Source organism: Liolophura sinensis, chromosome 1 (assembly GCF_032854445.1).
Source record: "Liolophura sinensis isolate JHLJ2023 chromosome 1, CUHK_Ljap_v2, whole genome shotgun sequence".
NCBI lineage: Eukaryota > Metazoa > Mollusca > Polyplacophora > Chitonida > Chitonidae > Liolophura > Liolophura sinensis.
Window position 1 is genome coordinate 95,405,262 of NC_088295.1, and position 14,111 is coordinate 95,419,372.

Genomic DNA, 14,111 nt, shown 5'->3' on the forward strand with positions numbered 1-14,111 from the left:
AGCTTTGGTCACACTGCACATGGTGAAACATCTCTGGTCTTACCCTTATAAGCTTTGGTCACACTGCACATGGTGAAACATCTCTGGTCTTACCGTTATAAGCTTTGGTCACACTGCACATGGTGAAACATCTTTGGTCTTACCCTTATAAGCTTTGGTCACACTGCACATGGTGAAACATCTCTGGTCTTACTCTTATAAGCTTTGGTCACACTGCACATGGTGAAACATCTCTGGTCTTACCCTTATAAGCTTTGGTCACACTGCACATGGTGAAACATCTCTGGTCTTACCCTTATAAGCTTTGGTCACACTGCACATGGTGAAACATCTCTGGTCTTACCGTTATAAGCTTTGGTCACACTGCACATGGTGAAACATCTCTGGTCTTACCCTTATAAGCTTTGGTCACACTGCACATGGTGAAACATCTCTGGTCTTACCCTTATAAGCTTTGGTCACACTGCACATGGTGAAACATCGCTGGTCTTACCCTTATAAGCTTTGGTCACACTGCACATGGTGAAACATCTCTGGCCTTACACTTATAAGCTTTGGTCACACTGCACATGGTGAAACATCTCTGGTCTTACTCTTATAATCTTTGGTCACACTGCACATGGAAAAGAAAGTACTCTGTGCATTTGATATTCTATACCCTCACTAGTCGGTATTTATCCTTAACATAACTTCATCATTTTAATAATGTGTATATAAAAACAACAGCTGGGAGAGGACAAATTGCAGAAGACAGAAATATATGTACAAGTTAAAGCTGTTACAAGGGAAATAACACATGCCACTTGTGATCTGACATGAACAAAAGTGGACCAGAGATCAGATCGATCACACCCGACAGTTACAGCTCTCCGGCTGTCAATCAACTGATTAATTACTCTTCCTTTATATAAACAAATTTATATAAAAAAAATTATTTACAGAATTCAACTCTAGCTCATACTGTCTTCCTCTGCCACAACCTAGGGATGGTCGTGGATAACCCTTCGGATTCTGTCCGGTTTCCTCCCACCATCATGATGGGCGCCGTAGTATAAGTGAAATATTCTTGAGTACGGCTTATAGCGCCAATTAAACAAATATTTACGAATTCAGCATTAGCTTAATGATTTATTGATAGGCTCTGTATACTGCAGATGACTGGAGAGAGGAACGGGCTGGACCGACCGGATGTGGTGGAGGACACAGGGGAGGCAATCGTGAGCCCCCCAGTGCCACCAGATGGCGGGTGGGGATGGGTGGTCATGTTGGCCTCCTTCATCATCAGCATATTGGTGGACGGTGTCTGCCTGAACATTGGCGTGTTCTTCCCGTACTTCCTAGACTATTTCCAAGAATCTAAGGGAAAGACATCGGTGGCTGGTTCCGTTCTCAATGGGACCTATCTGCTGGTTGGTAAGTACAATGTCGTACACATTTTCGTACACAATTCCACACACAAAGACGTACACCGAGACGTACACAATGCCGTACACAATGCCGCACACAATGCCGTACACAGTGTCACACATAATGCCGTACACAATGCCGTACAATTAAACAGATAGTACGTGTCAGCTTGAGAGAAGTGGTGTTCATTGAGTGCATTTAACATCACTTGTTAAACGATTCCATGCCCAGTATGTTTTATTACACCGATAAACGCGTGCCTGCTCGGTTGGTAATTATAAATCGCTGAATCTGTACATCGATAACGGACATAGCCATCATCCCATTGTTTACATTCTAGCCGATGTCTGACAGCACACAAAGGGAGATAACTGCAGTAGAATAACGTTGGATATTAGCACCAAATTGTTGGTTATTGTCTCGTGAACGTCGCTTTGTGGCATGATGTTGCTTTGCTTGTGTGCGTAATTGTTCATTTTTTGTGAAATACCATGTGACCGTGTATGAACCAACAATGACTCAAAACTAAGGTATAATGAAACCGGATAAAATCACTACGCTACACTAACATATGATTCATTATTGTATCAATAAATCAATATCATCATTATTAGTTGAGAAGAAAACATTTTTAAATCCATCGACGAAAGATTTCACGTCGAAAGTAGGCCATACAACATCAAGTCACTTCAAAAATCTTGTTGATTAATAACCCTGATAAAAAGAAGACAGGACACAAACAATATTAGGAGTTTTCAGACGACTGTACATACAAAAACACGAGTCTTCTCTCCACTATGACTTTGTATAAACCCTTGTTTTTGTTTAATTCTTATAGCGCCAGTAAGATGGCGTTGACATATAATTACCCCTGGTTTGTAATGTAAGCATCATAATCACACGCTAATAAATCCTTCTTCTGTAATATTGTTTAGTTTTCCAGGTAACCATACAGTATATATCATGCCTTCTGAAGAGATTGTTTAACATGGAAGACGATGTAGTTTGCCACACATGTTGTTGGAAGAAAGATCCAGTGGCATATTTCAGTACAGTTAACATCATGAATAGTGTTTCAGTGCTATTCAAGTAGTTGTTTTCTCCATACCTAATTATGGGGGAAATGACAGAGCTTTTCGGCTCGTAAAGACAAGACGTTTCCACAAGAGAGTGTTATCGAGTCTTCAACATTCATCCCAGTAAAACTGCAAACAATGTATTACAAGTTTTGCTTAGTGTTTGCCTAATTCTTTATTCAAGTGGCAGTGTTTCCCTTTGTTCAGGCCCAATCACCAGTGCACTCACCAACAGATATGGATGTCGGAATGTTACAATTGCCGGTGCCATGGTTTCAAGCGCCGCTTTCTTTCTCGCCACTTTCTCACCCAACGTCGACGTCCTAATTTTCCTGTATGGAGCAGTTGCCGGTATGTAGAGTCGTACGTTGTTCTACATCTCTCTCTCTCTGACTATTTCCACTGTATGGGGCAGTTGCCGGTACGTAGAGTCGTACGTTGTCCTACAACTATCTCTGACTAATTCCACTGTATGGAGCAGTTGCCGGTACGTAGAGTCGTACATTGTCCTACAACTATCTCTCACTAATTCCACTGTATCGGGCAGTTGCCGGTATGTAGAGTCGTACGTTGTCCTACAACTCACTCTGACTAATTCCACTGTATGGGGCAGTTGCCGGTACGTAGAGTCGTACATTGTGCTACAACTCTCTCTGACTGATTCCACTGTATGGGGCAGTTGCCGGTATGTAGAGTCGTACGTTGTCCTACAACTCTCTCTGACTAATTCCACTGTATGGGGCAGTTGCAGGTACGTAGAGTCGTACGTTGTGCTACAACTCTCTCTTACTAATTCCACTGTATGGGGCAGTTGCCGGTATGTAGAGTCGTACGTTGTCCTACAACTATCTCTCACTAATTCCACTCAATGGGGGAGTTGCCGGTAAGTAGAGTCGTACGTTGTCCTAAAACTCTCTCTGACTAATTCCACTGTATAGAGCAGTTGCCGGTACGTAGAGTCGTACGTTGTGCTACAACTCTCTCTGACTAATTCCACTGTATGGGGGAGTTGCCGGTATGTAGAGTCGTACGTTGTCCTACAACTATCTCTCACTAATTCAACTGTATGTGACAGTTGCAGGTACGTAGAGTCGTACGTTGTCCTACAACTATCTCTCACTAATTCCACTGTATGGGGCAGTTGCCGGTATGTAGGCCCCAGCATTGTCCTACAACTATCTCTGACTAATTCCACTGTATTAGGCAGTTACCAGTATGTAGGCCCCAGCACTGTCCTACAACTATCTCTGACTATTTCCACTGTATGGGGCAGTTGCCGGTATGTAGGCCCCAGCACTGTCCTACAACTATCTCTGACTAATTCCACTGTATGGGGCAGTTGCCGGTATGTAGACCCCAGCACTGTCCTACAACTATCTCTGACTAATTCCACTGTATTAGGCAGTTACCGGTATGTAGGCCCCAGCACTGTCCTACAACTATCTCTGACTATTTCCACTGTATGGGGCAGTTGCCGGTATGTAGGCCCCAGCACTGTCCTACAACTATCCCTCACTAATTCCACTGTATTAGGCAGTTACCGGTATGTAGGCCCCAGCACTGTCCTACAACTATCTCTGACCATTTCCACTGTATGGGGCAGTTGCCGGTATGTAGGCCGCAGCATTGTCCTACAACTATCTCTGACCAATTCCACTGTATGGTGCAGTTGCCGGTATGTAGGCCCTAGCACTGTCCTACAACTATCTCTGACTAATTCCACTGTATGGGGCAGTTACCGGTATGTAGGCCCCAGCACTGTCCTACAACTATCTCTGACTAATTCCACTGTATTAGGCAGTTACCGGTATGTAGGCCCCAGCACTGTCCTACAACTATCTCTGACTAATTCCACTGTATTAGGCAGTTACCGGTATGTAGGCCACAGCACTGTCCCACAACTATCTCTGACTAATTCCACTGTATCGGGCAGTTGCCGGTATGTAGAGTCGTACGTTGTGCTACAACTCTCTCTGACTAATTCCACTGTATGGGACAGTTGCCGGTACGTAGAGTCGTACGTTGTCCTACAACTCTCTCTGACTAATTCTGCCGTATTGGATAGTTGCCGATATGTAGACCCGTGCGATGTCTTACAACTCACTCCGACTAATTAAAATGTATGTGACAGTTGCCAGTATGTAGACCCGTGCGTTGTCCTACAACTCTCTGTGGCAATTTATGTTGTATGGGGCAGTTGCCGGTATGTAGACCCGTGCGTTGTCTTACAACTCACTCCGACTAATTCCAATGTATGTGGCAGTTGCCGGTATGTTGACCCGTTTGTTTTCCTACAACTCTCTGTGGCAATTTATGCTGTATGGGGCAGTTGCCGGTATGTATACCAGCGCGATCTCTTACAACTCTCTCCGACTAATTCCAGTGTATGTGGCAGTTGCCGGTATGTACAAGCTTGCGTTGTCCTACAGTAGTTGCTGGTGTGTTGACTTGTGCATGTACGTTGTTGTACAAAGTCTCCGTAGTTGGTTCCTATGTATAAGCTGAATAGCCACCGACATGTGTCGACGCACTGTTTGAAATGAAGTCTCTAGTATGGCACGGATGCTCTTAGTTAGACCGACGTGTTTGACTGCGATACTCTTGGCTTATTCTAAAGTACTGAGGAACAATTTAAGGTCTTTTTTAAACTTATTGTAGCCAAAATTCCTCAACATGCAAATTGTAAAAGGATACTTTCATTCATTCTTCAGAATAAGTCCAATATGGCCGCCAAATTACTTAGAACAGAAGACTTCAAAACTGTATTAAAGAAAAAAGTTTGAGAATTTTGCTGCCAAATTTCAAATAGCTGTGAGTTTCTGTGTTTTTACAGGAAACGACAAAAAGTAATTTCAGGATAGAAGTTTTTAACCGTCGGAGCGGATGAAATAGAATTCCAGGTTTTAACATGACGGTATAATAAAGAGCTCAGTTATCGTGCCAATGTATCTATTTATTTATTTGATTGGTGTTTTACGCCGTACTCAAGAATATTTCACTTGTACGACGGCGGCCAGCATTATGGTGGGAGGAAACCGGGCAGAGCCCGGGGGAAACCCACGACCGCGTGCTAATGTAAGGTTGTGATTTAGTAGAGCACGATTGTTACTTGGTGCGAGAAAATACAGCAGTCACTTCCTAATATGCATGTTTTGATGGTTTCTTTTAGGATTTGGGTTCGGCCTCATGTACCTACCCGCCATTGTCATGGTTGGGTATTACTTCGAGGCTAAGAGAGCCTTCGCTACAGGCGTGGCTGTGTGTGGGTCAGGCATCGGCCTGTTCATGTTCGCACCTCTCACTGAGCTACTTGTTAAAGAATTCAGCTGGAAGGGTGCCCTCTGGATTATATCCGCTCTGGTCCTGCACGGGGTTGTCTGTGGTGCCGCCTACCGGCCACTTCGGCCAACTATAAGGCTGTCGACAGCAGTGATGGATAACCTTGATGGACATAGTGACCAACCCCCAACTTTAATACTGCCCAAAATTGTGATAACTCCTGCCAAATCGGACGAATTGTTAATAGAGGGTTCCAGTATTTGGACACAGTCTGAAGCCCGGGTCTTGCAGGGAAGGACGTTGTCAGAGGAATGTCTGATGAAAGCTGTACATTTTCAGCCATCAGGTCAACAGAACTCATCTGTCGCACCCTCGGGAACTACCTGGGTGGGGCGGCTAGCCAAGAGCCAAGACATATCACTGCTGAGCCGTCAGCACAACATCAAACATTCACACAACAGAGAAGCGGAGAGATTGTTCCGGCCACTAGACAAGAAAGACATTTTCTACAGCGGAAGTATTCCAAATCTGCGGAAACTTCAGCCGGGTAGCAGCGTAGAAGAGCGTAAGGTTACTGTTGGAGGTAGCGGTTTGACCATTTGCTCTGAGGAAGAAAACGATGGTTCAACAAGGTGGAAATGCTCAGCAGGTGCCACGAAAGTACTGAAGGATATGCTTGACTTTTCTCTTATATCAAGCCCAACACTTCTGATCTACTTAATCTCCTGTCTTCTTGTCATGATTGGTGAGTTAACACGCCAGAACTGCCTAAATGTTGCCACTAATTCCAGAATTATTATTAAAGCTTAGACTAGGAAACCCCTACAGGTGTTGGCATGGCTGTAAAGCTCCTTAATGCTCCTCCACAAAGTAGGTAATGGCTTCTCTAAAGGGATGGGCTTATTCTCGCAGTAGGCCCTATCTATTTTAAACTGACATCGATGAAAAGTTTTTTTTCCAGTTGTATATTCGGTATAATGCTAGACGTACAGAAAATCATAGACATGTGATGTAACATTTAGAGGTATCAGTATGTGAGTAAGATAACGCTATATATGTATGTGTGCTGGTTTGCTCCCTGTGACTATGTCCATCGTGACTCCGTTTTTGGTCTGCCTCCCTCAGATTACATGATTATCGAGGATCACATATCTCTACGATATTATATGCTACAGGTAACGGCATTTCTTTCCTACACAGGGTTTTTCGTGCCTTTCGCCTACATCCCCGCCTTGGCCATTGAGTTGGGAATTGACAGCACTCGTGCTGCCTTGCTTGTCTCCATCCTGGGCATTACGAACACCATTGGCCGCATAATTTCCGGGCTGCTGTCTGACCGCTCTTGGGTAGACTGTGTCTTAGTTAACAACACCACCCTCATATTCGGCGGCCTCATCACCATAGCTGTGCCTTTCCTTTCCACCTTTCTCCACTTGGCAATTTACGCGGCTTTATACGGCCTCTCCATATGTAGGTATTAAGGCTTACAAATGGAACAAGTAGCCTACTGTAAACTGAAAATACTGTATTCTCTGTAGAATACTGCACATTGGAAATACTGTAAACAATTTAGCATGGTGTACACTAAATATATTGTATACTGTGTAGCATACTGTATACTGTGTAGCATACCTTATACTGTGTAGCTTACTGTATACTGTATAGCATAGTTTAGAGTAGAAATGTTGTACTGTAGACTGAAAACAGCGCATACTGTGAAGTATACTGTAGACTGGAATTACTTTATACCGAGTACATGTTGCAAACCGTAGACAAGATGTAGTGTAGACTATTTAGCACTGTGTATCATACAGTAGTCAGGCAATACTGTAGAAAGTGTTGTAGCAGGAAAATGTAGACAAAAAGAATGTTACACTGAAATACTTTCAACATAAACTCTGCAAGATATGAAGGCTGTGGATAGAAAAGAACTGAGGCCAGATACATACGGTAGACAGCAATTTGCTATAGATAGAAAAGGACTGTTGGCAGAAATGTAAGTTATGCAGGAATGTACTGTGGATAGAAAGGACTGTTGACAGAAATATACTGTAGGCAGCATTATGATGTGGACAGAAAAGGACTGTGGGCAGAAATATACTTTAGGCAGGAATGTACAGTGGACAGAAAGGACTGTTAGTAGAAATGTACTGTAAACAGGAAGGTACTGTGGATATAAAGGGCTGTTGACAGAAATATTCTGTAGGCAGCACTATGATGTGGACAGAAAAGGACTGTCGGCAGAAATATAATTTAGGCAGGAATGTACAGTGGACAGAAAGGACTGTGAGTAGAAATGTACTGTAAACAGGAAGGTACTGTGGAGAGAAAAGGACTGTGGGAGGAAATATACTGTAGGCAGCATTATGATGTGGACAGAAAAGGACTGTCGGCAGGAAGGTACTTCCAAACTAGAATATACTTTAGAGCGGAAAATGGTGTAGGCAGATAAATAATGTATTCAGTAATATGCTTTACACAGGAAATTAGGCGGGAAACTAGTATGGATAGAAATATACTACTAAAATAGCCTAGATGAGAAAATGCAAAGTCAAAACAAAATAGACAGTACAATGCTGTAGAGAGAATGTCCTTTCATGAAAATCTTATAATATCGACGGATATAACTGACTGACTGATTTCTTGTCCAAGGCCAGGTTTGAACTCGTGCGTGCTTGAGATTTTGCACCACTGTACAACTGCCCACTGCCTGTAGGTTGTAAATTTAACGTGAAAATTGTTTCAAATGAAGTATTGATGGAAATCTGTCCAATTTACAATCCATTTATTGACACCTGAAATACCTGTACTGTATTTGACACCGACAACAATATCACATTTGATACCTTAACTAGATCCGACACTTTTTACACATTTGACACCTGATCAGACACCTGTGCTACATTTGAAACCTGGGCTATATGTAGATCTCACACCTGAGCTATATTTGTCACCTGAGCTACATGTGTCACAGCTGATTTTGATCTGATATCTGCCCCTAAGATCACAAAGTCATAGACTTAATCTTAATTTGTGATATCATTCCTGAGCTTATTTTAGAACTTAAGCGCTGGTGTTTAAGGCCACGAAAAGTATACAACAACTCTTAAGTATTATATAAAAATTACATTTGTCACCTGAGCTAGATTTGGCATCTGTGCTACATCTGACACCTGTGTTACATTTGACACCTGAGTTACTGGACCAGACACCTATGCTAGATAAGGCATCTTATCTAGGTGTGACGCAAAACACTTGACACCTGTACTAGATCAGACACCTGTGTTATTTTGGACATATGAAACAGATCAGACACCTGGGGCCGTTAGTAATAACGCTATAAACTTGTTTCTACTGACCACAGCTCCCTTCGTATCGCTGCGCTCTGTCATTCTGGTCGAGCTGCTCGGTTTGGACAAACTGACCACCGCCTTCGGACTGGTCATCTTCTCACAGGGTGTGTCGTCCTACCTCGGCTCCCCTATTGCAGGTAAGCTCAGTTCTCTGATGATAGGCAGGTCGTGCTAAAGCTCTTCTATAAACGAGGCCAGCTGGCGCGACAAGCAGGTTTGTTTTCAATAAGGTCTTTAAACACTGAGGCGATCAAAAACCGTACATTTCACGTTAAAAACCTGAATTTGCCCCTCCAACACGTTCCTACGGTGACGTAAATGGAACAAACTAGTGCATGTATGAAACATGTTTGACCAATCAATTTTATTATTGTTGTAAACATTCCAAAATGGGAAAGTAAACCTAACCTGTGGAGTCAAGCCGACCATCGAGCCGGTTTTCCCCATTTGAGTAAAATTTTATCGTCATTTTCCAACAGGCGCATTCACGATCTATTTGATAACTTAATGTTTGATAACATAACCCGCAGCATAAACACAGCCAACACATACTTAAAAGTCAGGGAAAATTCAGGAAAACTGAAATTCAGGTGAAATTCAAACTATAAAAAGTGATATATTTTACAATTTGTTACAGGAGTAGCTATCTGTAATTCGAGTGGCTGACACTGTGATCTGTGTTATAGTTCAGGGTAATCTATCAGCTGTAATTCGGGTGGCTTATACTGTAATCTGTCTTATAGTTCAGGGTAATCTAACAGCTGTAATCCGGGTAGCTGATATTGTGAACTGGCTTATAGTTCAGGGTAATCTAACGGCTGTAATTCGGGTGGCTGACACTGTGATCTGTCTTATAGTTCAGGGTAATCTAAAAGTGATCTGTGTTAAAGTTCAGGGTAATCTTACAGCTGTAATTCAGGTGGCTGGTACTGTAATCTGTCTGATAGTCCAGGGTAATCTAACAGCTGTATTTCGGGTAGCTGATACTGTGACCTGTCTTATAGTTCAGAGTAATCTAACGGCTGTAATTCGGGTGGCTGACACTGACACTTATAGTTCAGGGAAATCTAAAAGCCATCTGTGTTAAAGTTCAGGGTAATCTTACAGCTGTAATTCAGGTGGCTGGTACTGTAATCTGTCTGATAGTCCAGGGTAATCTAACAGCTGTATTTCGGGTGGCTAATAATGTGAACTGCTTTACAGTCCAGGATAATCTAACAGCTGTATTTCGGGTGGCTGATACTGCGATCTGTCTTAGGGTTCAGGGTAATCTAACAGCTGTAATTCGGATGGCTGATACTGCGATCTGTCTTAGGGTTCAGGGTAATCTAACAGCTGTAATTCGGGTGGCTAATACTGTTATCTATCTTATTGTTCAGGGTAATCTTAAAGTGATCTGTGTTAAAGTTCAGGGTAATCTAATAGCTGTAATTTGGGTGACTGATACTGTGACCTGGCTTATAATCCAGGGTAATCTAATGGCTGTAATTTGGGTGGCTGATACGGTGATCTGTCTTTTTTTCAGGGTAATCTAACAGTGATCTGTGTTATAGTTCAGGGTAATCTAACAGCTGTAATTCGGGTGGCTTATGCTGTGAACTGCCTTATAGTCCAGGATAATCTAACAGCTGTAATTCGGATGGCTGATACTGTGACCTGGCTTATAATCCAGGGTAATCTAATAGCTGTAATTTGGGTGGCTGATACTGTGATCTGTCTTATACTTCAGGGTAATTCAACAGCTGTAATTCGGTTGGCTGATACTGTAATCTGTCTTATAGTCCAGGGTGATCTGTCTTATTGTTCAGGGTAATCTAACAGTGATCTGTCTTATAGTTCAGGGTAATCTAACAGCTGTAATTCGGGTGGCTGATGCCGTAATCCATCTTATAGTTCAGAGTAATCTAACAGCTGTAATTTGGGTGGATAATACTTTGATCTTTCTTGTAGTTCAGTGTAACCTAACAGTGATCTGTCTTATAGTTCAAGGTAATCTAACAGCTGTAATTCGGTTGGCTGATACGGTGATCTGTCTTATACTTCAGGGTACTTCAACAGCCGTAATTCGGTTGGCTGATAAGGTGATCTGTCGTATAGTCCCGGGTAATCTAACAGCTGTAATTCGGTTGGCTGATACGGTGATCTGTCTTATGGTTCAGGGTAATCTTACAATGATCTGCTTGATAGTTCAGGGTAACCTAACAGTAACTTTTGTGTAGTACGGTAAACTGACATCTTAAAATCCAATGGTACATGGGAAGGTCTGTAATCTGCGGATGGTCGTAGGTCTCACCCGGGCTCTGCCTGGTGTCCTCTCACGATAATGCCGGCCGCCGTCGTAAAAGTGAAATATTCTTGAGTACGGCGTAAAACACCAATCAAATAAATAAATAAAAAAATAGTGGGACCTCCTATAAGTCACTGGTCGACCAAAAAGGTAGATGTCAGATGTTGAATCAGGGCTAGCTGAATTACAGGTTTACCCGTATGTACCCCTTACTACATAAGGAGGCACCAAAGTAAAGAGTGGGTATCGGTAAAATAGCAGGGTCTGGAAGGTTATTAGGCCTTTGCTAAGCATAGTGATCTGTTGCGTTCGCCCAGGCTAAGCGTTGTTTATTTCATTTTACTTTCCACAGGTACTCTTTCCGACTCAACAGGAAGTTACAACATCGCCTTTTACATGGCCGGAAGTGCGCTCATAGCCTCTGGAATGATGGGACTCCCACTCCGAAGACTGTCAAAGTGGGAAAATCGAAAAAACGCCGGGAAGGACCCAGACCTAAAAACAGTTGAGGAGGCATCGAAACTCATGTGATGTATTTTTCATCCGCGTAATTGTTCGTAAGTCGGAAGAATTGGTAGTCAATACAAACTTCATATAGCGAAATAGCATGAAGACGAGTTATATCCCCATTGACTCGACCAACTGTATACAGCATGGTAATCCACGGGCAAAGGGAGGCTACTCTAATGTCTACGGGGTGGAGAAGAACCAAGAAAAAATACCGGCTGGTACATGGAGGCATGCTGACACCCTGTTTGTTCCTACTGGAATTGCACATGTAGAGCATACCTGTAAACTGTGAAGGCTCACTTACAAGGTGGATGAATGAAGGACTTGCTAATTTTGACGCATTATGTGTGAGCGTTTGTCTGGGCGGTTCACGTGTCCGATGTTCTCTCGCAGATTAGTATTATTATTATTATGGCGATTTTTACATGAATATGAGTGTAAGAGTAAATGAAACACATGTGTTACCTCATCACAAGAACTCCGGAGCACAGGTGTCTGATACATTGGCTACAGACTAACTGAGTGTTCAGAAGGCTTTGATGTAGGTCTACAGATACTTTCTGGCATAGCGAGCCAAGGAAGAACACGCCTCAAAAAGCGAAGCTGACTGTAGCTGTGACTGACATTTGGTCTTTTCTGTTCTGTCTTTCTTTTTTTGTATTTTTATCTTTTATTTTTCATAAACTACAGAATTAACTACACACTATTAAGGAAAGCCAACTAAACACAAGACAAGATTCCTGTTCCAGATAGAATTACCCATCTATGGTTGTTAGATTCACCTGTGTGTAAAGTGTACACAGGTATAATAATGTCTTATGTCGAACCAGGCATCAGTCATATGAGATCAAATCCAGTCGTTATTTAAAAACAAATACAGGGTACATCTACCTAAGGAATAACACATAACCTGATTATTCAATTTGCAATGAAAGACTAGTACTCAAACCCACATATTAATATTTATGGGTTTCTCTTTTTTTAACCAAATAAAAGTTTAATGAAACTTGACAAGGTTTCAGCATGTCGCCATTATCGCCTGCAAATGCAATCGGGGGATTCTTGGTTCAGGTCACCGTCTCTGGAGGAGATATGCTGACTGCACTGGGGATTCCTGGTTCAGGTCACCGTCTCTGGAGGAGGTATGCTGACTGCAATGGGGATCCCTGGTTCAGGTCACCGTCTCTGGAGAGGGTATGCTGACTGCAATGGGGATTCCTGGTTCAGGTCACCGTCTCTGGAGGGGTATGCTGACTGCAATGGGGATTCCTGGTTCAGGTCATCCTCTCTGGAGGAGGTATGCTGACTGCACTGGGGATCCCTGGTTCAGGTCACCGTCGCTGACTGCAATGGGGATCCCTGGTTCAGGTCACCGTCTCTGGAGGAGGTATGCTGACTGCAATGGGGATCCCTGGTTCAGGTCACCGTCTCTGGAGGGGTATGCTGACTGCACTGGGGATTCCTGGTTCAGGTCACCGTCTCTGGAGGAGGTATGCTGACTGCAATGGGGATCCCTGGTTCAGGTCACCGTCTCTGGAGGAGGTATGCTGACTGCAATGGGGATTCCTGGTTCAGGTCACCGTCTCTGGAGGGGTATGCTGACTGCAATGGGGATTCCTGGTTCAGGTCACCGTCTCTGGAGGGGTATGCTGACTGCAATGGGGATCCCTGGTTCAGGTCACCGTCTCTGGAGAGGGTATGCTGACTGCAATGTGGATTCCTGGCTCGCGTCACCGTCTCTGGAGGAAGTATGCTGACTGCAATGGGGATTCCTGGCTCGCGTCACCGATATTATACAGTTAGGTAGTTTAGCAGCTCTTAGCTGTTGCCTGGTAAATGTCAACATAGAAATAGCTTACAGGAATTTAGGTCTCTATACAAACATATCTTAATTAAACAAAACAAACAACAGTACTACCCTCACAATGAAACCTAGCAGTTCAGTTCGGGTTTGAATTTCCAAATAAAGTGCTGTTCCATATGGACACGTTTAGTGGTAGCCTCAGAAAATAAGTTTGAAAAAGATAATATTGAGAATTTAATCGTAATATTTTGGGTACATGGCCAAATGTGTTTACTGACTTTAAGATGTTGTAAAGAATCAGCATTGATTTTTAGATAAGTGCACAGTTGCATAGGTTTGCAACTCTCAGTTGTTGCCTGGTCATAAAAAGATAAATAATTTTTAAAAAAAAAATG

At 42.9% G+C, this 14,111-nt stretch overlaps 1 protein-coding gene across 1 annotated transcript; it reads left to right on the plus strand.

The window, feature by feature from the left end:
• The first annotated feature begins 1,161 nt into the window (after nt 1–1,161).
• Nucleotides 1,162–12,859, plus strand: LOC135482423 (monocarboxylate transporter 12-B-like). The gene is made up of 6 exons (XM_064762394.1): nt 1,162–1,413; nt 2,691–2,834; nt 5,653–6,507; nt 6,963–7,232; nt 9,127–9,252; nt 11,755–12,859. Exons 1-6 carry the CDS (start codon nt 1,263–1,265, stop codon nt 11,931–11,933), a joined length of 1,725 nt encoding a protein of 574 aa, XP_064618464.1. The 5' UTR covers nt 1,162–1,262; the 3' UTR covers nt 11,934–12,859.
• The last annotated feature ends 1,252 nt before the right edge of the window (nt 12,860–14,111 follow it).

Coding starts and splice junctions, on each gene's coding strand:
- LOC135482423 (XM_064762394.1), top strand. CDS start 1,263: ATGTTGGCCTCCTTCATCATCAGCATATTGGTGGACGGTGTCTGCCTG. Junction 2,835..5,652: donor CCTGTATGGAGCAGTTGCCG/GTATGTAGAGTC, acceptor GGTTTCTTTTAG/GATTTGGGTTCGGCCTCATG. Junction 6,508..6,962: donor CTGTCTTCTTGTCATGATTG/GTGAGTTAACAC, acceptor TTTCCTACACAG/GGTTTTTCGTGCCTTTCGCC.